We start from the raw sequence: 23483 nt of genomic DNA on the forward strand, positions 1-23483 counted from the left end.
TGTCATCAAGTTGGTTGATTGAAAGACAAATTTGATAGTTTGGATAGCAGCTATTCCATGATAGATCCAATCCTAGATAGAGTACATTTTAAAAATAGCATTGTTGCGACTGCTGTTTCTTCTTTTAAATTTTAGCTGTGCCTTTTCCACCAACGCATCGCTTGACGTCTGAAGAAGTGTTTGACACAGATGGAAGACCAAGGGTTGACATTTTGAAGAACCACTTGATAAAAGAAGGTCGAGTGGATGAAGAAATTGCACTTAGAATCATCAATGAGGGTGCTGCAATATTACGGAGGGAAAAAACTATGATAGAAGTTGAAGCTCCAATTACAGGTAATATTTCTAGCTAATTTCACTCATAATTAAATTTGAAAAAAGCCAGATTTTTTCAGTAGTAGAGTTTGTCTTAAAAATTCCTAAAATAAAATTTCTGTATAATCTTATTGAATTATCCCTCACAACTGCATTTGCTTAACAATACTCAAATGGTCTGAAAAAGCCAGGCTGCACGTTATTTTGCAAGATGAAGGCATTAAACCTATTGGAAAAAAATAGTATTATTGGTATTAAAATGACAAAATAGAAAGTAGTTAAATGCTGATGAATTATGGATTTCTAATTCCTGCAATGTTGTAAGTGGGAATAAAGACATTTATCTGGAATAGAGAAATGAACTCAGAATTATCCTGAAATTTAAATATGTGAAGAGAAGCTAATTGCTGTGGTTTGAAGCAAATACTGTGAACTGGAATTCTGAGTGAAAAATACGCCTTTATAGTTCCTCTATAGGTGAGACTGACGGTTGCATGTAAAACCATGTTCTTTTAAGGGTAGTAGTACTGGAAAGTGTTGAAAGATTGTTTCAGCATCTTTAATGCACTAGGATCAGATCCACTGTGATACAAAACTGACTCTTAGGGGTTTTTTGGAGTATTTTCATGGTTTGACTAGTTCTATTTCTGTATGGCCTGGTGAAAGGTGGAATTGGTGTCCTTTAGTACTTTTATTTATAAACAATTCAGACTCATAGAAAATAGTTTATGTGGCATATCTGTTATTTATGATAATGAAAGTAGATTTGATTTTTGTGTTCAAATCAGATTTTCTTTCATTTGAATGTGTTTTCTTCTAAATGGACCTATATAAAATTAGTGTCTGAAAAGCTTCTTTTAGGGCATCAGCTTGCTTTAGTTTGTTAGTATTGGGCAAATGAAAACATTTAAACAGTACATCATTATTATTGACATCTTTAAAAAAAATGAATGATTGAAATGGTGGAAACCACTAAGTGACTGAACTCGGAGTCTTTTGAAGCTCCAGATAAAGTTCAAAATTACAGTGTTCTCCATATGTTTAGAATGTTTGTATTTCCATTTATTCAGGTAGTTACCTAGAGCTACTGGTATATTGGCAGCTGAAAAAGAAGGAAAGTTCTTGCAGTGTTTGAGTAGAAATCTTAAGAAAAGTGACATAAAAGAGGACACATCCTATTTAGTCTAATATTTTGTAGGTCATGATGACAAATGGTCTGCTCCAAGGGAGTAACAACCTTTAAAGTGTGGTGTGCCATATCCAGTATTTCTTTCCAAAATGAGAACAACTTTTTTTCCCCAAAAAAAATTACTGATAAACTCTGAGAAGTCAGAAAATGCTATTCATCAGTTGATCAGAGACATTTTGCATCAATGGAAGGCACAGTCTCTCAAATTCTTGTTGTTACCAGCAATACCTCATGCAGAAGTGAGAAGGCAGCTCCTGACTTCCATTGAGCTGGGAACTCCTGTGGGAATGAGGAGTTAGGAGCAGTTGTCTCTTCCGTACATTTCTACTTTTTTTTTTTTTTTAAATTGTGAGATGACCTAGCTTTGCTGTATGCTCTTCGAAGTCTTCCCATCTGCTATCTTTGGCACTTCTGCCTTAGGTTGCTGACCACTGGTCTTGTCCTGTCTCATATTCTAAAAACACAAGAAAAATCCACTGTTGAAATAGTGAACATGGTTATTTGAAGGAGAAAAGTAACTGAGCAAAGAGAAGATATGATGATATTAAAAGGTATGTTAGTCTGACTCAGAAACAAAAGCATACTCCCTGCTTTTTTCAGTCCCACATGGACACAGCAAATTGTTGCAAAGCAGCAGGCATTTTCAAATATGCATACCAAGGAGAATTTGCAAAGATACCTAAGGGGGTGGGGAGGACAGTAAAGAGCTGCTGACAACTTTCAAGACCTCAGTGCTCAGTGCATTAACTGCATTTGAAAAATATTCCACAATCTGCTAGACTCAAATAGGGCTATCATCAACATTGTCACAGGTAATGAGGACAGCATCTTAATGAAAAGCAAAGGGGGAAGCTTCAAAAATTTCTGTTATTCCTGCTTTATACCTGCCTTTCCTCTTAACTAGAAATACTTTGTGGCTGTTTACTTAGCTATAACTTAGTAACTTTTCTGTTAGATTTTTTTTAAATTAATTTGAACAAAATTTTTGCTTGCAGTGTGTGGTGATATTCATGGCCAGTTCTTTGATCTAATGAAGCTGTTTGAAGTGGGAGGATCACCTGCTAACACAAGATACCTCTTCCTCGGTGACTATGTAGACAGAGGTTATTTTAGTATAGAGGTAACTGAATATATTAATCTGTTTTGTCCTAAATTTTTCTGTAAGCACACTTTCACTAAAAGCACAGGTTTTCAAATGAAATTTTAGGTCTGCTTTAACATGTGAATGTGTTCTTCCTTGCTGTGCTTTCTCCTATGACAGAGGTCCGTGTACAGGAGGATGTTGACCAGCCATTTGGACTGTCCTGTTGAAATCACCACTTACTGATTTTTCCTCCTCTTTCTTTAGTTAGTTTTTAAAAAGTTGAATTCTGTAGCATTATTATACATAATCCTGCTTCTCTGGTAATATGCAGGAAGGTGTGTTTGTATGTTTTTGGAGAACAGGTGAGTCATGACTGCAAGGTCTTTTAATTTATTATAGCTGTTTATCTGTATAAAGTAGATTCATTTTACTTATGTAATCAAATGTTTTTTAATAATTATTAATATTTTTCTTTACTAAAATTCTGAGGGCGATTACAGATATTCCCTAAGGATGACCTGTGTTTCTGCCATTAATTTTTCAGGTATTTTGAATTCAAATAATATTTTAATTTTCAGCGTGTTTATTAACTATGCTATATTCCAGAAATACTCACTTATTCATACCAATTAGTTTCAGAGCTATGATTTTGGAGATTGGTGACGAGTGGCATCCCGCAGGGGTCCGTATTGGGACCAATACTGTTTAATATCTTCATCAATGACATAGACAGTGGGATTGAGTGCCCCCTCAGCAAGTCTGCAGATGACACCAAGCTGAGTGGTGCGGTGGACACGCCAGAGGGACGGGATGCCATCCAGAGGGACCTGGACAAGCTCGAGAAGTGGGCCCGTGTGAACCTCATGAGGTTCAACAAGGCCAAGTGCAAGGTCCTGCACCTGGGTCGGGGCAACCCCCAGTATCAATACAGGCTGGGGGATGAAGGGATGGAGAGCAGCCCTGCCGAGAAGGACTTGGGGGTACTGGTGGGTGAAAAGCTGGACATGAGCCAGCAATGTGCGCTCGCAGCCCACAAGGCCAATCGTATCCTGGGCTGCATCCAAAGCAGCATGGCCAGCAGGTCGAGGGAGGGGATTCTGCCCCTCTCCTCTGCTCCGGTGAGACCTCACCTGGAGGACTGCGTCCAGCTCTGGAGCCCTCAGCATAAGAAAGACATGGACCTGTTGGAGCGGGTCTAGAAGAGGGCCAGGAAAATGATCAGGGGGATGGAACACCTCTCCTCTGAAGAAAGGCTGAGAGAGTTGGGGTTGTTCAGCCTGGAGAAGAGAAGGCTTTGGGGAGACCTTCTTGCAGCCTATCAGTACTTAAAGGGGGCTTCTAAAAAAGATGGTGACAAACTTTTTAGCAGGGCCTGTTGCGACAGGACAAGGGGGAATGGTTTTAAACTAAAGGGGGGTAGATTTAGACTAGATATAAGGAAGGAATTTTTTACGCTGAGGGTGGTGAAACACTGGCCCAGGTTGCCCAGAGAGGTGGTGGATGCCCCATCCCTGGAAACATTCCAGGTCAGGTTGGACGGGGCTCTGAGCAACCTGATCTAGTTGAAGATGTCCCTGCCCATGGCAGGGGGGTTGGACTAGATGACCTTTAGAGGTCCCTTCCAACCCAAACTATTCTATGATTCTGTGATTTTTAAGTTAACTATTCTTCTGGAGCCAGCTTGGGAAGTGCCTCAGCTTGGGATGTCTTCATAGATACCAAATCTAATAGAGTGGCATACCATTTGAAATAGTATTTTGCAAGTCATGGTGTATGCTACTTCATTTCTGTATTAAAATTATGCCGTTCTAATAATGTGTGGATGTATACGGTGAAGGGCATGCCTTCAGCCCCCAATGTCTTTTGGGGTTGTTAGAGATGGTAGACAAACAGGAGATGCAGCAAGAGTGATTGCCTCAAAGTCATTTATAAGGAAAAATTTCGACAGACATTCCATATTTATTAATTCAATCTTCTTGGCCTGTTCTTGATGATAACAAATAATGTAATTGTCCTTGAAAAGGACATTTACATAGCAACAATATATGTTAATATATCAAAACATGGTATGAAAGCTTTTCAACCATTACATTTCCAAAAAACTTTTGAACAATGGATGTTCTTGAATATATTAGTAAGAACAGGCTCAATCTTTTTTCCCTCATATGATTTTAATTTAATTTTTAGTATAATATTTGTCATGCTAAATATACTTGTGGAATATGTAAAGATATTCTCACTATACTTTTGAAAACCACTCCAGGGTTCTTAAAAGGCTTGTCTTTCTTCATTGAGATAATCTGCTCTCTTCTGCTCTGAATGGCTGTTGGAACATCGGTGAAATACATGGCAGATTGTCTGAATGAAGTTGAATTGCTGCAAGTGCATGAAGGTGGGGCTGTGCTTTGTGGTCCTGTTGAGAAAGAAAAAAGTAGTACATGAAAATCAGCCATTTATTCTCCACTTTAACCTTAAAAATATTTTGTACTTAAGTTTTTGCCTTAATTTACATTCAGGAAGTTTAAGTTGATCTCCAGGAATTTTCATATATGGTTACTTTAAAAATCTTTCTTAGTGATTGGAAATGTAATATACTTCTGGTAAAATACTTGACTTTTCAGCGAAAAGTGAAGGTAAAATTTTCTGAAAATGTACAAACAGTGAAATTTGATTTTTCACTAATAATTTCTTAATCAGTCTGTCCTGAAACATCTTTAATTGCATTGATATTTTAGTAGTAACCCATTTCCAATTAAAAATGTCATAACTTCTAATAGGAAAGATAATTACATGCTACCGTGATTGTATATAACGAACTGCTGGGATCAAGATGGAGTCCTTCACATAAGTGTGTGCAATTTCTTCTTTTCTGTATTGGAAGTAACAGGACATAGAGAACTCTGACATTAGTCTGTCTGTATTTAATAATAAAAAATAAATATGCCAGTACAGGAAAGGTTAAAAACAAATTTCTTTTTGTGCTTAATAGGTAACATGCTTGAGAATGTGTAAATCTCAGCAATTTAATCAAATGTAGTATCCATTCACTGAAAGGAAGGCACTATTTTGCCAGTTTTCTATGAAAGGTTTTCAAGGTTGTCAGCTTTTATAAATTTTTCGTACAAACTGACTTAACTAAAACAGTTCACAATTGTAGAATTTGCCAGATTAATTCATGTATTCATTTGATGATAAGCAGTTGTTTTGTAAGAAACTGATTATGCTCTCTGCTGGGAAACAGTTCTAAAGAGTCTGGGGACTTTGCAATATATCAGGATATTTTAGAGTTATAGAAACATTGGAAAGCAAGTGGTATCATTAGAAAAATTACTATTTTGCGTATTTTTACTAAGAAGATAAGAAAAATTCAGTAATTAGTTTAGCTAGACTTCACAGTAGAAGTCTTTGGTGTATTTCTCCATGTTTGCTGTGGTTTTTAAAGTGTTCCTTTGTTTTCTTTCTTCCTTCATGTACTTACTATTCTATGCAAAATAACTTTGAAGAACGATAGCTTCAGGGTACTTGATTAAGAACAATAATAATAACAACAACTTTCAGGTGACTTCAGTGTAGTCCAAAACTTTTGGGGTTTTGAGATTTCTGTGCTGAGTTAAAAATACAAGAATCAGATCTGAAATTTAAGAAATACGTTTTGGGCATTCAGGACTGCTGGGTGGTAACAGACTCTAACCTGAAAAAATTGTGCATGTTCTGTAGCTCTGTCCTCAACTCTGTTTGCTGCTGATGTTGCAATAATAATGATATATGGAAACTTACTATAATTCTTTGAATTTGCTGCTTGAACACTGAATAAACAACTAGCTTTCCCAGCTTTGGGGGAAAAAAAAGGTTTACTCTGTCCATTCTTAGTTTTAAAACGGTCTCCAAATGATATAGGTGACTTTAATGTAAATAGTTTTGTGGGCTTTTTTTCTTCAATCTCTATTAATAAATGTCTTGCTTTCCTTCTTATGCCAGTGTTTAGAATCATATTATAGAATCAGAATTTAGGCACAAACACATGCATTATTTGTCTAGATGAAAGTGTTCTGTGGTATAATTCTGCTGAGTTTATTTTATTATTGAGTGTTCAGTAAATATAAATATTTTTTCATCATTCTGTGCATCTGTTCTTGAGAAAAGTAATAAGCAATTTGCATAACTCATGTCCAGAACTGGACTCGGGGAAGTAGTGCTGTATTTTAAAATGGCACATTAAGCTGTACTTGCTTTTGAAGGTGTTAACATTCTTACTTAATGTTTCTCAGTAATAACTTTTAAAGTTCTTATAAACTAGTGTATTTTACTGGATATCTTTGTTTTTCAACAGTGTGTGCTGTACTTATGGGTCCTGAAAATTCTCTACCCAAGCACGTTATTTCTTTTGAGAGGCAACCATGAATGCAGACACCTAACAGAGTATTTTACCTTTAAGCAGGAATGTAAGTACCGTCTAAGAATTTAAAATTAGCTTACTTCCAACCTGCTGATCTACAGTCTGTCATTTTGCTTGAGAGATGTTTGCCTGTTAGTTTAATTAAGGTCTTGCAAACATTTGGAGGCCCCATTGACTTATGTGGAATTGCAGCGAAGTGCGGCGTTGGAGTGCAAGTTATGTAGAAGACTGCTGTCTGTAAAGATACATTATGGAGTAAATCTTGATGTATCAGTCCTGATTTTAAAATCCTGGAGAGAGGAAGGTTATGTTGCTGTCTTGGCTATAATCGGGAGTGCAAAGTAACTTGCTGAGCAGCATTGTGAAGCTAGCAAGAAAACCCTACTACCAAGTAGTTTTTCCATTTGGGGAATTGATTTCAACTATACTAGTAAGATAACTCTTTTGGTGATGTAAGCTGCTTCTCCATTTGGAGGCTTGTGTAAGTACTGATCCAGTGACAAATGGTTCATTTGCCCTGGTAAAACCCTCTTTGAGGTAGGTAAAAGTGATGTAATCTATAAGCAGTTCTTAGCTTTTCACTGTAAATGAGAAATCACAAACTTCTCAGTAGTATTTTACACTGAAGTATGCTGTATAATTGTATAACGCAAAGTAATTCTGTGATTTTTTTTTAAAAACAAAAATAGTTTCTCCACACTTGAGATACAGAAGAAGAAATGAAAAAAGTGTATAGTTATGGAAGAGAATATGTCTTAGAAGTGTGCTTGCTGTTGTGGTGTTTGGAAATCCTCATTTAAACCCCCAAATACTCATTGTTTTGGGGTTTTTTTAAGCATTCACTTTGAGATTAGCTCTTATAATTATGATCCACTAGATTACTTCTACCATCTAATGTGGATTTCTTAATATTTTCTGTTTTGTTTCCTGCAGGTAAAATAAAGTACTCCGAAAGAGTCTACGATGCTTGTATGGAAGCTTTTGATTGTCTCCCTCTTGCTGCTCTTTTAAATCAACAGTTTCTTTGTGTTCATGGTGGACTTTCACCAGAAATTAATACACTAGATGACATTAGGAGAGTGAGTATTTTGTGTATTTGAAAATAAGTGGAAATAGAGATATTTATATGATGCTATACAAAGTCATGTTTGTGAAATTGTTAGTATATTATTTTCTGTTCTTGTCTCTTTTGGAAGTGTAAATCAGGAACTGAAATGTAGGCTAAGCAGTATCATAATTAAAAAATCCTGGATTATCGAGTGCATTTTCCATTAGTAGATCTCATTGGGACAGCTGGGACTGTTACAAAACACACACAAAAAACCCTCTCAAAAACTCCACATAGCCTCCTGAGACAGGTAGTACACGTCAAGAGCTTCATATCCAATCGAAATAGTGCTTTGTATTTTTTTCTAGATAAGAGCTAGCATTCTCATGGCTTTCAGGACAAAACTCGTAGAAGTTAATTGTAGTCTTAAAATTGTTTGGTGTATCAAACATTGTATTTCAGTTATTTTTACATTTCTTTGAAAACTGTTTTTTTTTTTACTCTCTTTGTCATGTGGATTTTTGTTTTGAAAGAGTGTGAAATTGCAGTATTTAATAGAAATTCAGATTGCTATTTAAAATGGCAAATTTGGTAGGTATTTGAGTAACAGCTGTGGAGTTCTGTGGTAAATGTGCTGAGTATATCGGTAAGAAGAATGAAATCAAGTTTTAAAAATTATACAATGGAAACACTAAATAGTGGTGTGCAATTTAAAGGGAAGAAGCTTGTGATGACGTGAGGTATCTGTTTCTAATAATTTGCTTTCAACTTGCATGGACTGCTGATGTCAGGTGAAGATTGTATCAGATGGGAATTTTCAAACTCAGTTGCTTTCCTTTTTGCATACTCCTTTTTGACTTACTTCAGTTAACTTAGCTGACATCTTGACTGCTGCGTTTGGAAATCAAAACTATTCCTGTTATGATTAGTAACAGCTAAAGTGTAGCTGATTTCAGCTTGAAATAGAAATAGGTGGTTCTAAGACAGCTTTGGGATTATAGGTAAGGATGGAAGAAAAAAGTTGTTTATCCGCATATGGAAGAAGTTATGTGGGGCCTATTTCAAAAAAGATCTAAATATCAGAAGGAAAAAGTATGTTCCTAATTTCATAGAATCATAGAATCATAGAATCATTGAGGTTGGAAAAGACCTCTAAGATCATCGAGTCCAACCATCAACCCAACACCACCATGCCCACTAAACCATGTCCCTAAGCGCCTCATCTACACGTCTTTTAAATACCTCCAGGGATGGGGACTCCACCACTTCCCTGGGCAGCCTGTTCCAATGTTTCACCACTCTTTCAGTAAAGAAATTTTTCCTTACATCCAATCTAAACCTCCCCTGCCGCAACTTGAGGCCATTTCCTCTCGTCCTATTGCTTGTTACTTCGGAGAAAAGACCAACACCCACCTCGCTACAACCTCCTTTCAGGGAGTTGTAGAGAGCGATGAGGTCTCCCCTCAGCCTCCTTTTCTCCAGGCTGAACAACCCCAGTTCCCTCAGCCGCTCCTCATAAGACTTGTTCTCCAGACCCCTCACCAGCCTCGTTGCCCTTCTCTGGACACGCTCCAGCACCTCAACGTCCTTCTTGTAGTGAGGGGCCCAAAACTGAACACAGTATTCGAGGTGCCGAATTCACCAGGGCCGAGTACAGGGGCACGATCACTTCCCTACTCCTGCTGGCCACACTATTTCTGATACAGGCCAGGATGCCATTGGCCTTCTTGGCCGCCTGGGCACACTGCCGGCTCATGTTCAGCCGGCTGTCGACCAACACCCCCAGGTCCTTCTCTGCTGGGCAGCTTTCCAGCCACTCTTCCCCAAGCCTGTAGCGCTGCATGGGGTTGTTGTGGCCGAAGTGCAGGACCCGGCACTTGGCCTTGTTGAACCTCATACAGTTGGCCTGGGCCCATCGATCCAGCCTGTCCAGGTCCCTCTGCAGAGCCTTCCTACCCTCGAGCAGATCAACACTCCCGCCCAGCTTGGTGTCGTCTGCAAACTTACTGAGGGTGCACTCAATCCCCTCATCCAGATCATTGATAAAGATATTAAACAAGACCGGCCCCAGTACTGAGCCCTGGGGAACACCGCTCGTGACCGGCCGCCAACTGGATGTAACTCCATTCACCACAACTCTCTGGGCCCGGCCATCCAGCCAGTTTTTGACCCAGCGCAGAGTCCACCTGTCTAAGCCGTGAGCCGCCAGCTTCTCGAGGAGAATGGTGTGGGAGACAGTGTCAAAGGCCTTGCTGAAGTCGAGGTAGACCACATCCACAGCCTTTCCCTCATCCACTAGGCGGGTCACCTGGTCATAGAAGGAGATCAGGTTGGTCAAGCAGGACCTGCCTTTCATGAATCCGTGCTGGCTAGGCCGGATCCCCTGGTTGTCCCACTCATGCCTTGTGAGCGCCCTCAAGATGAACCACTCCATAATCTTCCCCGGCACCGAGGTCAGGCTGACAGGCCTGTAGTTCCCCGGATCCTCCTTCCGGCCCTTCTTGTGGATGGGCGTCACATTGGCAAGCCTCCAGTCTTCCGGGACCTCCCCCGTTAACCAGGACCGCTGATAAATGATGGAGAGCGGCTTGGCGAGCACCTCCGCCAGCTCCCTCAGCACTCTCGGGTGGATCCCATCCGGCCCCATAGACTTGTGAGCATCCAGGTGGTGTAGCAGGTCGTTGACTGCTTCCTCTTGGATTACGGGGGGTTCATCCTGCTCGCCGTCCCCGTCTTCCAGCTCGGGGGGCCGAGTACCCTGAGGATAACTGGTCTGCCTGTTAAAGACTGAGGCAAAGAAGGCATTGAGTACCTCAGCCTTTTCCTCATCCTCAGTGACAATGTTCCCCCTTGCATCCAATATGGGATGGAGATTCTCCTTGGCTCTCTTCTTGTCATTAATATATTTGTAAAAACTTTTTTTGTTGTCTCTAACGACAGCGGCCAGATTGCGTTCTAGCTGGGCTTTTGCCTTTCTCATTTCTTCTCTGCACGACCTAACAAGATCCCTGTACTCTTCTTGAGTTGCCTGCCCCTTCTTCCACAAGCGGTAAACTCTCCTTTTTTTCCTGAGTCCCAGCAAGAGCTCCCCGTTCAGCCAGGCCGGTCGTCTTCCCCGCCCATTCTTCTTACGGCGTACAGGGACAGCCTGCTCCTGCACCTTTAAGACTTCCTTCTTGAAGATCGTCCAGCCTTCCTGGACCCCTTTGCCCTTCAGGACCATCTCCCACGGGACTCTCTCAACCAGCGTCCTGAACAGGCCAAAGTCCGCCCTCCGGAAGTCCATGGTTGTGGTTTTGCTGCCCCCCCTCCTTACTTCACCAAGAAGCGAGAATTCTATCATTTCATGGTCGCTAAGCCCAAGACGGCCTCCGACCACCACATCTCCCACCAGTCCTTCTCTGTTAGTAAACAGCAGGTCGAGCAAGGCACCTCCCCTGGTAGGCTCCCTTACCAGCTGTGTCAGGAAGTTGTCTTCCACACACTCCAGGAACCTCCTAGACTGCTTCCTCTCTGCCGTGTTGTATTTCCAGCAGACGTCCGGGAAGTTGAAGTCCCCAACTTTTTATAGTATAATAATATATAATATATATAATATATAATATATATATATAATATATATTATATATATATAATATATATAATATATTATATAGTATATGTCCCCAACGTTTTATAGTATATAAATATTGATGGCCCATTTTGTCTTTTATCTTCATTTATTGTATTTCTCATTTTCTTAGCATTTTCTCCTTTACTTGTGCTCCATTTTTCTTTTTTACTTCTCCCTCTCCTCAGATTTATGGGCTGCTGTCCAGTTGAATCTCGTTTCTGAATTCACCAGATTTTTTTTTGTACTGACTGGACTGTTTCAGAGGCTGGAATGTCAGCTTATTTCACTTACAGATATTACACTGCCAAGCAGAATAATGTGAGAGGAGAAGAAAATGGTGGAAAGAGAGGAAGCATATTTACAAGCTCAGTGGTGTACTTAGGCACATTGCATTTTCGGAGCAAATACTAACGTGTACAGAAACTGCATTGTGTACATTTGTACATTGTGTACATTGTGTACATTTCTCTGCATTGTGCAGAGAAAGAGAAGTAAGAAAGCAGAGTGAATAAACGGTGCCATTCTGACAAGGCCTTAACATTTCTCACGTTACAGATGAAAAGAAACATGGTCAAAGCTTTCTAGAAAGTAGTGTAAAGGAAACAGTCTGGAAAAACACTTTGGAAAGCCACTGTCATAATAGGATTGTGATTTGTTTTAGTCTCGGTCTTGCAGCTAATCACGTTTCAAAGTGTCAAGTAAATTTAATTAAAAGGTAGTTCTGTCATCTTGGCCTGTACTTTCATATGTGCTTCTATAACACTCAAGGCTACATTAGGATGAAATATAAGCTTGTATGTTTATATATATATATATGAAAATCTGCATTGTATATTGCTTCTGATGAAAACCACGTTTATCAGTGTAAGGCAGTGTTATTAGAACTGTTCTTTGGGCCTTTTTTGTTTTTTAAAGAATCATCTGGTAACTCAGAAGAGGCACTATTCATGGGCTGGCAGCAGCGTCAATAGCTGCATTAGAGCTTGGCATGCACCGACATTGTAAATGTATTTAAATTAAATGGGTGATGTGAAATGCTGTTTCTATATCTAGGGAAATACCATATACTTGTCGTACAAATGTGGTGTGTGAAATGACTTCTGTAAACAGTCGAGACAATTCTTACAAGCCTTCTGGTTTATTAGCAAAAGTTCTTATTAAGGAGAGGTCTTCTCTGCAAACATGTGTAGGCGTAATCATCTGGCATAAGAAGGGAAAAGACAGCTCTATAAACGCTATACGAATCGCCGAAGAAAAAAAGAAAAATTCTGTGCGGATGCAATTTCTTTTGGATGAAGTCTTTTGTCGGTATTATTGACATTCAGGAAAGTGATTAAACTACACAAATGATTATTTTTGCTGGCATAAACTTATTTCCAGTAGAGGACAGCTGTCATAGTAGCTATGACAGTAAAGCCTAACCAGAAAGATTGCTGCTAGTGCTTCTTATTTCTGGGAAAATGGAATTTTATGAAACTTGCAGTAATCGATTTTTATTCTCTGAATTTTGTTTATGCAAATGTTCTGATTGTGTTGGTAAAGAGTGTCTCTTTCAGACACATGTCCATCAACTTAGAGGTGCTGTTTAGTTGATTTCATTTACACTGCCAAGACTTCTGCTGAAACAAAATTCCAGGAATTGTGATTTTAAGCCTGGTGATTTATAAGGAGGGAAGTGTCCAGATAAGGTCATGGGGACTCTTAATTTAAAGAAGAGAGACAGAGAAGTTTCTTCCTCATTTGCAACAGATGGTCATTCTTTTGTTTAGTTCTTGTTGATACTAAGGCTTGATCAGCAAAGTGCCTTGAAATATATGAGGGCACTACTGGGAATCTGTCTTTATAATACCTTGCTTCCTTTCTGTGGTCTGCTGGAATTTCCTTTTCTTCAGTAATATATAAGATGACTGCCACTTTTCACTGGCCTTCACATTTAGGGCTTTACTCTGTGATAGTTCTCAGGAAAATTAGGACAGATTAATTAAAACTGGTGTCTGTATCTTCAAGTATGTGAAACTTCTGTGAAGGTCTTTTGCCTCAAAAGTAAAGTAGTTTTAATTTGCTGTAGCTTAATCTACCTCCAAGGTTTTGCTACTCCTGGATTTGAACGTCCATATGGAGGTATGATGCACTTCAGTTTAGTTGCCCTGACTGCATAATACCTAGAAATTAATTTAGATTTAAATATCTTACGGTATGTATTAAAAAATATACTACCTATTTCTGTTTTAACACCAGGTGTGGTGATTCTTATTCTTGAATGAAATTGTCTTTCTCAGTTACCTTAATCATGTTTAGAAATATGTTAAGCTAATTTGTATTGAGATTCTGTTTTGCCATAGTCACAACATATTCAGAAATAGTTAATCAGTAACAACTGTTTTGAATTGACTCATGTCCTTTGCTAACTTTCTTGCCGTGCCGATGTAGAGAAACCCTTAAGTTGATTATTCTGATTTTTATATATACAGTCTGGGTTGAGTAGCTTGCAGTGACACTTCCTTAAATTTTGAGATGTCTTACAAACCATGCCAATTGGTAGACTGTCTAGTGAAGGAGACACCGATTTGGTGTGTATGTAAGTATATTTATTTTTTACAAACTGACCTCCTTCAAGAAATGGCTACATTATTGTTCCAATGCTATGAGAAAGTAGTTTGGGAGAGAGGTGCATGGCTTGCAGCAACCAAAACTTTTTATTTATAATGTCTCTATCCATTTGGCCAAAGTCATAAGGAAAATCCTTGAAGAATAACTCAAGAAAATTTCTTAGAAATGCTTTCTAGACTTTCAGCCTTCTGTATTGCAGGAAACATCAATCGGCAAACAGTTGAATCTTCCTTGTGTGAATGCTTCTGTTAGCTTCTGGACCCAAATTTATTGCTGGAGGTTTAGAAACTTGATGGTTTAATCTACAGAAATTCAGGTACTTGCAGAAGTTGATGGACTGACTTCTTCAATCTGGAAGAAATATTCCATACGGGGTTTATCATCCAGTGTGGGAAATGTTAAACCACCGGATTTTTAATATTGAATAAATTCCAACAACAACTTCAGTTAATACCTGCCTTGCCATTATCTGGCAGGAATTTGTAAAGATCTGGACCTCTCCACTTATGTTACAGGTGGCAGCCTCGGGAGCTCTGATTTTCCAGGGCATGAGAGAGCTTGGCACTACTGCTGGTTCCATATTTGAATGGATTCCTATGGACCGTTAGACTCAAATTCACCAGGTGCTCACCAAACCTCCCTTCGAACCTGTCATGAAGAGTTAAGTGTTCTCTAGTACCATCAAAGTCATCTTCTTTGGTATGGGAGGTAAAGTGAGATAAATGCACTGTCCATCAAAGAACTGTTCCTACATTTCTTGGATAAAATCATCTTGTGAACAAACTCCAGCTACGTAAAGATCAAATAAACTTTACATTGAATCTGGGATATCTAATTTCATTTTTGGGACATCAGAGATTGATTGACTGTTACTTACTTAAGCAGAGTATTTTCCTTTTACGTTAACAAATGCGCTGTCCTCCTTACCTCTGCCCCTTTTCACTGTGGTTACTAGGAAAGTTGCAGGCTGCTAAAGCAGGTGTTTCCAAGTGGAAATCTGTAAAGAAGCAGCTACAGAAACGAAAACAGACAAAGACATCTCCCAAGATGCTTATGGCCCATTACCCCAGGGCTGTAGCTGAGAAATAAAGCTTGTATGAAAGAAGTCTAAGACGGCTAAGCTAGTCACCTCTTCATTGCATTGTTAAACGATCCATTATGGAGATGGGTGTTTCAGGGTTTTTTTTTTGTTGGGGTTGGGTTTTTTTTTTTTGGATGATATATTTAGTCTCTTCTGGTCAGTGCTAATTATTCATGCTTTTCTTTTATCATCCTGTTTTCTGTACTGTTTCTCTTTGCTAATTCCTGGTGGTGTCTCCAGATTGGTAGATATGGCATGTGCATGAAAAAGGACCATTTTGTTCCTTGTCTGTAACTTGACCTTGTATTACACATATCCATCAGTCTGGAATTTATCTCCCTTCTTTTTACAACTAATAAATCTTATTGCTCTTAACAGGTTTGGTTCTTTTGGCATGTCTCTGCCTTATTTCATGAGGAGGAGAGGAAAAAATATACAGATACTACTTCTCTTTGATATGGTTGGGATTTATTCTAAAAACGCTTGGTATTGATGGATATGTAGTTTAACAAATGTGTAAAACTTACTGATTTAATATTCAAAGAGTCTTTGTGCTGTTGCCTTTTCTCAAACAGTTAGATAGATTCAAAGAGCCTCCAGCATTTGGACCAATGTGTGACTTATTGTGGTCAGATCCTTCAGAAGATTTTGGAAATGAAAATTCACAAGAGCATTTCAGTCACAATACAGTCAGAGGATGCTCGTACTTTTATAGGTAAGAGTATGCTATGATCTATTTGATGTGTTAATGCTGACTCTTGCTGCATATTTTAAGATAATTTCTTTTACTCATAGTTGTTTTCATTTCACAGCTATCCAGCAGTTTGTGAATTTTTGCAAAATAATAATTTATTGTCAATCATTAGAGCACACGAAGCACAAGATGCAGGGTAAGTGCTTTGTGTCCTTCAAGCAATTATTCACACTGTAAAATAAAAATTAATTGCTTATTGCTGTAAAATGTAAAATAATCTGTTTGGTTTTGCAGTTATAGAATGTACAGGAAAAGTCAAACTACAGGGTTCCCATCATTAATAACAATTTTTTCAGCACCTAATTACCTTGATGTCTACAATAATAAAGGTAAGAACTTGTTATTAATAACTGTATGTAATACTAAACATAAAATGGTCTTATTAGATAAGTCATCTAATAGCAACAATTTTTTGCCAGGTAAGAAATTAAAGGACAAAAAAAATTCCATTAATAAAAGTTATATTATGAAGAAGAGCACATGACGTAAATGACGATCTCCTGTAAGGGTAACTTGAAGCACAAGTGTGGGCAAACATTTCCTTTGTAAAAATTGTTGCTATTTAGTACTTATGAATGTATCACCTGGTGTTTTCCAGTCAGGCAAGGCTTTCCTGTGCTGTGAGTTTTCACTCCTCTGTTGTCTTTAGTTTGTGAACTAAGTAAGGAAGGGAGGGAGCATTGGTCAGCAGCCTATGCATAAGGTAGTTTGTGTTGTGTATCATGGCATCTGAGAGTCTAATCGTGATGATACAGGGCCATAATGGCCGTGCATGGGAAATCAAGAAAGAGCAAGTACTGATCTGAATACTGATCACCCTTGGAAATGTTATTAGGGAGGTGTAAAACAGAAGGAGTTAATTTTTGTCCGTCCTCTGCTTAAGATAAAGTTGCACAGGAGGAGCGTGCTTAATGGTGTGGAGAAAGATTTACAAGTCAGAATTACAGAGAAGAGCTTAGCTGTGAATTAATATTATTCATAGATGAGAACAAAGTTCAACAACAGAAATAATGAAAAATAAAGCCTGAAATTCAAGTATGACATTAAAGTATGGCATTTCAAGTATGTGATGAATGAATGATCTCCAATGTTCAAACAGTGTTCCTTTGAAACCAAGACTTCTTTTCTATGAAATACATTGCATGTTCTTCCACCCACCTCCAAAGAACCACCCCCCCAACCCATACCACTTAGGCAGGGTGATTAACTGTATAGAGGAAAAGATGAGCTGTTGTTACTTACACTGATTATAAAGTAAAGGAGAAATAAAAATAGCTTCAACCAGCTTTTCACATTTTTTCACCATCTCTCTGGATATTGCGTTTTAAGAATCCTTTTTCACATCAGCTATTCCTAGTGTAATGCAAGTGTAAGTATGGAAAAATGCAATCAACGCTTATTTAGCTTTAGAACGCATCTGTTTTTCTGTTTTGTTTCTCTGTGCTTCCCCTTCTCCCTGATCTTCTAGATTTCTATGGTTTTACTCCAGGCTTACAGTGTGGGAAGAATAAAACCTGAATCTGGATATACTGGATATACTGCTGTTCTGAGTTAGGATTTTGTTAAAATTGTTGAAATTATACCTTTTCAGGACCTTTTAAAATCTTTGTTTATTATAGACCTATAATAGGATAGTAAAGAACTGTATTGACATGTAACAGTACCTTAAACTGCAACATGTGCAATAAAAATCCAAAGTTCTCCATTAGAAATCTGTCCCGTAAATCCTGTGAAAGAAAGAGAATGGAGTATCTCTGGGATTATTTTGTCTATAGTATAAAATAGAGCTAAAACAAACCTGTGACTTTACATTTGTGGTACTCGCAAGTTCTAAACATTCTTTTCAAAATGTCTGAATTTTATTTTAGCTGCTGTATTAAAATATGAAAACAATGTGATGAATATTCGTCAGTTCAATTGTTCTCCTCATCCTTACTGGCTACCAAATTTTATGGATGTTTTCACATGGTCTTTGCCATTTGTTGGAGAAAAAGGTAGGCAAAAGTTACACATCAATGAATATCTTTCCTATTTCTCCCAGATTGATGTTGGGAAGATTTTTAAATTTTTTAAAAAATATATTTACCAATGAGAGATTAATAGCATAATTTTTGTGAAAATGGGTATCTGTATTTGTCTTTATTAGGTATAAGATTCGGTGAAGTTGTTAAACTGATTCAGAGGGGTTTTTTGGTATGTGAAAATGCCATTTCTGAGAAAGGACAGACTGAAGTACAACTTGTTCTACAGGTTATGGTTGTTTTCTTCACCTGTTTCAGTTGAGATAGTAAAAACCGCATCTAATAAAGCAGAGGTGTTAACAGAAATTGTAATTTCCATTGAGGGTATATACCTGAGCTGCATTTGAAGTCAATATGAAAACTGTTCATATTCTGCAAAATGCTAGGTTATATACTAGCATATATTATTAATCTTGTATAGTTACAGGTATAAACTACGTTGAGATGTTCATGTAGAATTTAACCTTTTCTATATAGTTATAACAGATTGACCTTCATTAAAGATAACTTTTTGAGTTATAATTTTTCTTGTAAAAAAGATAATTTAGCACGGATCCTGCCCCCTCCCCGCCCTGAGTTGATAACTGAATCTAGGACACTGGGGCTCCAAGTAGTCTTCAGTTAAAAAGCAATGAGGGTAGAGGCTATTTGGGGCTGTTTAAAATCCTTCCATGACAGGAACTGCTCTTTTTATAAGTGTGATCTGGAAAGCTCTTTAAATTTCTTTGAAAAGTATTCTTGAGATGATATATTTACAGTCATATAAACCTAGGATTCTGAGTTGAGCGGTTAACCCACTCAACAATTTTTTTATTTCTAAACAGAGGGACCTGACATTTGAAAGGAGATTTTTGTTTATATCTCTCTTACCTGATGATGCAGCAGATAACATTTTCAACAGCAAAGGGTTAATACTGTTTATTTTGCTTTTGTTATGATGCTGGTAATGAGACAACCAAGTGCTGTTAAATAAGTTGCTCATTGACCCGCTGTATGCGTAAGACTGCTGGAATCATGGCCCTTGTAGTTTGTCTTGACTTTGGACAAATACATACTTCCACTGTTGGTGACAGATGCAGTGTCAGTATTGTCTGGTCTGTGTTGAACAGATCAAAATCAGAATCATTTGTTTATTTTTTCTCATTAAAGTAGAGAGTAGCTCTTTCCCAAGAATGGAGAAGAATACCGTAGCAGATAACACAGGGATTGTATGAATTAGTCATGAATAAATGTAGACAGCTATTTACAGGGTTGTTTAACCATCTGACTGAACTTCTGGAATAGGTTTCTGAACACTCTAGGGGGAGGAGAAGTTGGACTGTTTTAAGAAAGAGTCTGATATAAGTGGGAAAGATTGAGTGGCAGAATAGGGAGATTCCTGGAGAAAGAAAATACAAGCTTTTTGAGACAAGTTTGTGATTCCACGACGTCGATTTTTTCAAGGGGAATTTGAAAAGACATGTAGTTTGCACCATATTTATATCATAATATTTTTGTGCTTCTGCTATATGCCTGCAGGTGCCAGGAATGGAATAGCTTTCTCGTTTCAAACCTAAATTTGAGCAGTCAAAATGTTTTCATATTTAAGTAAATTTTGCATAAAATCTAGTTCAAATACTTATCCTAATATAAAAATACTAATACGCAAGAAGAGAATTTGTATCTAAAAGAACTCCTTGTAAGATAGGAGAGAAAGCTCTGCTGTGTTCTTTAACTGCTTATTTTTCTGAGCTTTTTAAATTCTGTGACAACGCACATCAAGAAAAACACATATTTTTGAAACCAGATTACTGAGCAATGGCTGTGATGTGGGAAATTCATTCACTATAGTTGCTGGTGACTAGTTACATCTTGTGTGCGTGGAAATATTTTAAATTCTACAGGGAATGAATTAAGATTTATTTTTTCCTATACAGTAACAGAAATGTTGGTGAATGTTTTGAGCATTTGCTCTGATGATGAACTGATGACAGAGGGAGAAGATCAATTTGACGGTAGGGGTTACTTTAAGATACATAAATCTTTTTAATGGTAATAACTTCTGAACCAGTAGTTAACTTAGACTGCTGTAATTACCTGGAATTTGAAGAAAATTGCCTTCAATTTTTTCTTTAGATAATGACACTTTGGGGGGGGGGGGCAGAGAAGGGAATTGTGGTTTTGTGTTTGTGATCAAGAAGCAGTAATGGTATCCTTTGCAAATATTCATATCTGATTTCTACTTAAAACTGAAACTTTTTATGGAAAATTCTCAGACTTTCTTGGCACTTGGCACTTTAAATGCTATCCTGTACCATTTCAAATACCTAGTATTTGAAACATACTAAACTTATTTTGCTAATAATTAGAATAAATTTATTATAAGATCTTAAATTTCTTAATGATTGTTCTTCAATAAAGAATTGATATAGGTGAAAGCCAGATACAATATTTCTTACGGCAAAGTACTATACAGAAAGTATGAAATACAAGTTTAAGCCTTGGTGTTTCAGTTTAAAGCATAAAAGTTAGGAGAACTTTTATATGTATATTGTGTAATACGTGTTTACGCAATGGATTATAACATCTTTCCATCTTGTAAACTATGCTACAGTAGATTGTTAAGGAGATGTTTGTAGCATGGTGATTAAGAAGCAACTTTAACATGAAGACCTAGCATATCACACTTTGTTTTGTTGGTTTTCTGCAGTAGCGCTTAATGTCACACCTAAAAGTTTCTCAGACTTGCTTCGTTTTTTCCAGTAACAGGACTGATTTGATGGTGGGGGAGGAGGAAGGAAAGTTTCAGCAGCCTTTGAGGAACACTAAAGATAATTTATAAAGATATTAGAGACATGACCCCATTCTTAACGTTTGATAACTACTGTGTTCAAATTCAGTAGCAGAATAGTGTTGTGCCAAGCAGCTGTGTGTTTTAGATTGGAATGCATTGGTTATGAGCCAGTTGAACTTTGCTGCCATTTAGATTGTTGCCAGAAATGTGAAAACTTAGAAATAGTCTCAAATGTGATCCTGCAAACAGTTGATTTATGTTTTTCATTCCAGTAATCCTACTAAATTGAGCATAAAGCAATTACACCAAGCATTTGCAGGGTAGGGTTTGGTGGTATTCTGAGATGTTAGGATTTAGGTTGTCCCGCGTAAGTGCAGTCATCAGTTGGTTGCATATGCCCTGTCTTTAGTACAATAGTTGCAGTTTCCTAATTTGAATTATTTTATTCTTCTGTCTCCTTTAACAATTTCTTTGCTTGATGCATCTTTTAATGCCACCTAGGTACTGTCTACGCTTTATCTTTCTATGTGAATGGATTTTTTTTTAACTGTTGACTCTCAAGCTTTCACTTGTTTATCATCAAATTTTAAAATACACTCAACAATTCCACTTCTTGTTCGATGAATGCATTTTTAAGTGTTGCAATTTTCCATTTTATTTTTTCACGTTTCTTCTCCATTCCTTCTTTATTACCACTGCCAAGTTAAATATCTTTATTTTATTTGTCTCACTCACCTTTTTCTCCATCGTTCACTTCCTTTTTTTCTGGACTCTCCATCTGAAGAGCGACTCATATATGGCAATAAAAAAGGTACAGACCAGACAGAGTAGGAATGTTTTGAAATATGACTTCATAGAACCTGGCAGTATAAGTATTAATGCAGAAAACACCTTTCTGTTGAGAGACACATGTAGCATTTTTTCATTATTATTATTATTATTATTATTATTACTACTACTACTACTACTACTACCACCACCAGTTTTAATGGATGTTTATAAAGCCTTGTGTATTTTGTTATCAGAAGTCATATTCCAAGACATCTGTCTTTCTGTGCATGAATTTTTTTCCTCCTTTCTTCCATTCCTTTTTTTTGTAGAATTTCATTCTTTTACCTATTTCTAAAATTTATCTTTGGTCCTGCATGTGTAGGGAGCGTTCAGTTGTCTGTCTTGCTCTTTAATAGTTTTATCGTGAGCTTTTTTTAAGATTGTGCATGGAATGTTTTTATACAATGTTCCAAAACCTGCTTTGTGTAGTACTGTTGGTTTCCTTCAACTGAGATGTCAAAAAGGTACTTTTTGATTGTATGTGCAATTTTGAAGATGGCTGGATACAAAATGTAAAAAGAAGCCTACTAACTTAAATTCATGGTTTATCGCCTGTTTTTCAGAAATTCCAGGGTAGATGATTCTGTGCAGAAAAATTCTTCTGACCATTACTTACCTAATAATTAATTTGCTCTCTGTATAAATTTGTCACTTCCAGAGAATATTTCTAATACTTGGGAATGCATTAGATTATACAGATGTTTCCAAAGCTTATGTGGATTCTTTGGAAAGTAATGTGAGCGTTTCGGAGCTTGTTTCTTGTGCAGGCATTGAGAATGGAGAATGGGAGACTTCTTTGTCGTATGTCCTCTAATTTAGGGTGTAATCAAGACATTCTTCTACAAGCAGACGCCACTTTACTGTCTCTTCCCTGAACTAACCAGGATTGAGTGGCCACATTAGTGCAGTGCTGCAGCCTGGAGTGATATGTTTGGCCTTTTGGCTTGGCTGGGTTGCTTCTGGAGGGCCGGGGCAATGAAAGGTCATGTTAAAACAAAAAAAACCACAAAAAAACAAACAACAAAAACCAAAACCCAAACAAACACCAAAACTACCCCAAACCAGCCTTTCTCCTTTTAAGGCACAGAATTGAGATACGGGCACTAGCACTACCTGAAACCTTTTCAGCCTGCATGTTACAGCTCTGCAGCAGTGTAGCCCTCAAATAGGTGTAGGTAGGAGAAAAATTGAGGGACTTGTAGGGAAGGATTGATGGTCCCTCATTTAGCCCTAGCCTTTTCAAAAACTCTGAGAGTCCCCTTCTCATTCTAGATCCTCAAGCTGTTATTTAATAGTGTTCCAAGAGAGAAAGTAAAAACTTCTAGAACTTTAAAAATTAAAAGTTAAAATTAGAAATAAATTATTTTCAGTAAAAACTGAATGTTTTCGCCTATCCTATTCAAAGTTTTTCCTGAGCCTTCTGGTTTTGTTTTTTTTTAATTTGGTGTCTGCACTTCATTGTTCCTTTGTCTAAAAAAGCTTTACTCAGTAGTTCCTGGCTTTTTCATTTCATTTAAATGGATTGGCAGATATTTGTCGTACCCTGAGGTTCTTTCATTGTATTCACACAAAGGTTGTCTCTTGCTCCCTTTTTTCTTTGTCGCTACTATACATTTTCCTTCTCGTGTGATTTTGTCGTTGTTGTTTGGCCCTATACGCCTTATCTTTTGTATTTTATTCGGTTTGGTGTTCAGGGTGGGAAGTCTACCCACTCTTGTGCGACAGAAGGCCTTGCGTTCTTGCAGCTGTGGTCTGAAAAGGGTGACTC

At 37.7% G+C, this 23483-nt stretch overlaps 1 protein-coding gene across 7 annotated transcripts in view; it reads left to right on the forward strand.

Moving 5' to 3' along the window:
- PPP3CB (protein phosphatase 3 catalytic subunit beta) overlaps positions 1–23483 on the forward strand; it is a 47385-nt gene that overhangs the window by 12535 nt on the left and 11367 nt on the right. For 4 of the 7 annotated variants that reach the window (XM_076338521.1, XM_076338524.1, XM_076338522.1 and 1 more), the window contains exons 2-10: positions 136–336; positions 2500–2624; positions 6919–7030; positions 7918–8063; positions 15912–16051; positions 16149–16226; positions 16325–16419; positions 17959–18084; positions 20028–20105. In XM_076338521.1, coding sequence (XP_076194636.1) covers positions 136–336; positions 2500–2624; positions 6919–7030; positions 7918–8063; positions 15912–16051; positions 16149–16226; positions 16325–16419; positions 17959–18084; positions 20028–20105 — 1101 coding nt within the window. Of the gene's footprint in view, positions 1–135; positions 337–2499; positions 2625–6918; positions 7031–7917; positions 8064–15911; positions 16052–16148; positions 16227–16324; positions 16420–17958; positions 18085–20027; positions 20106–21668; positions 21696–23483 lie in introns of all 7 variants that reach the window. The other 3 variants (XM_076338520.1, XM_076338523.1, XM_076338526.1) reach the window with 1 other exon arrangement.

The sequence above is a fragment of the Aptenodytes patagonicus genome, chromosome 5 (assembly GCF_965638725.1).
Source record: "Aptenodytes patagonicus chromosome 5, bAptPat1.pri.cur, whole genome shotgun sequence".
Taxonomy (NCBI): Eukaryota; Metazoa; Chordata; class Aves; order Sphenisciformes; family Spheniscidae; genus Aptenodytes; species Aptenodytes patagonicus.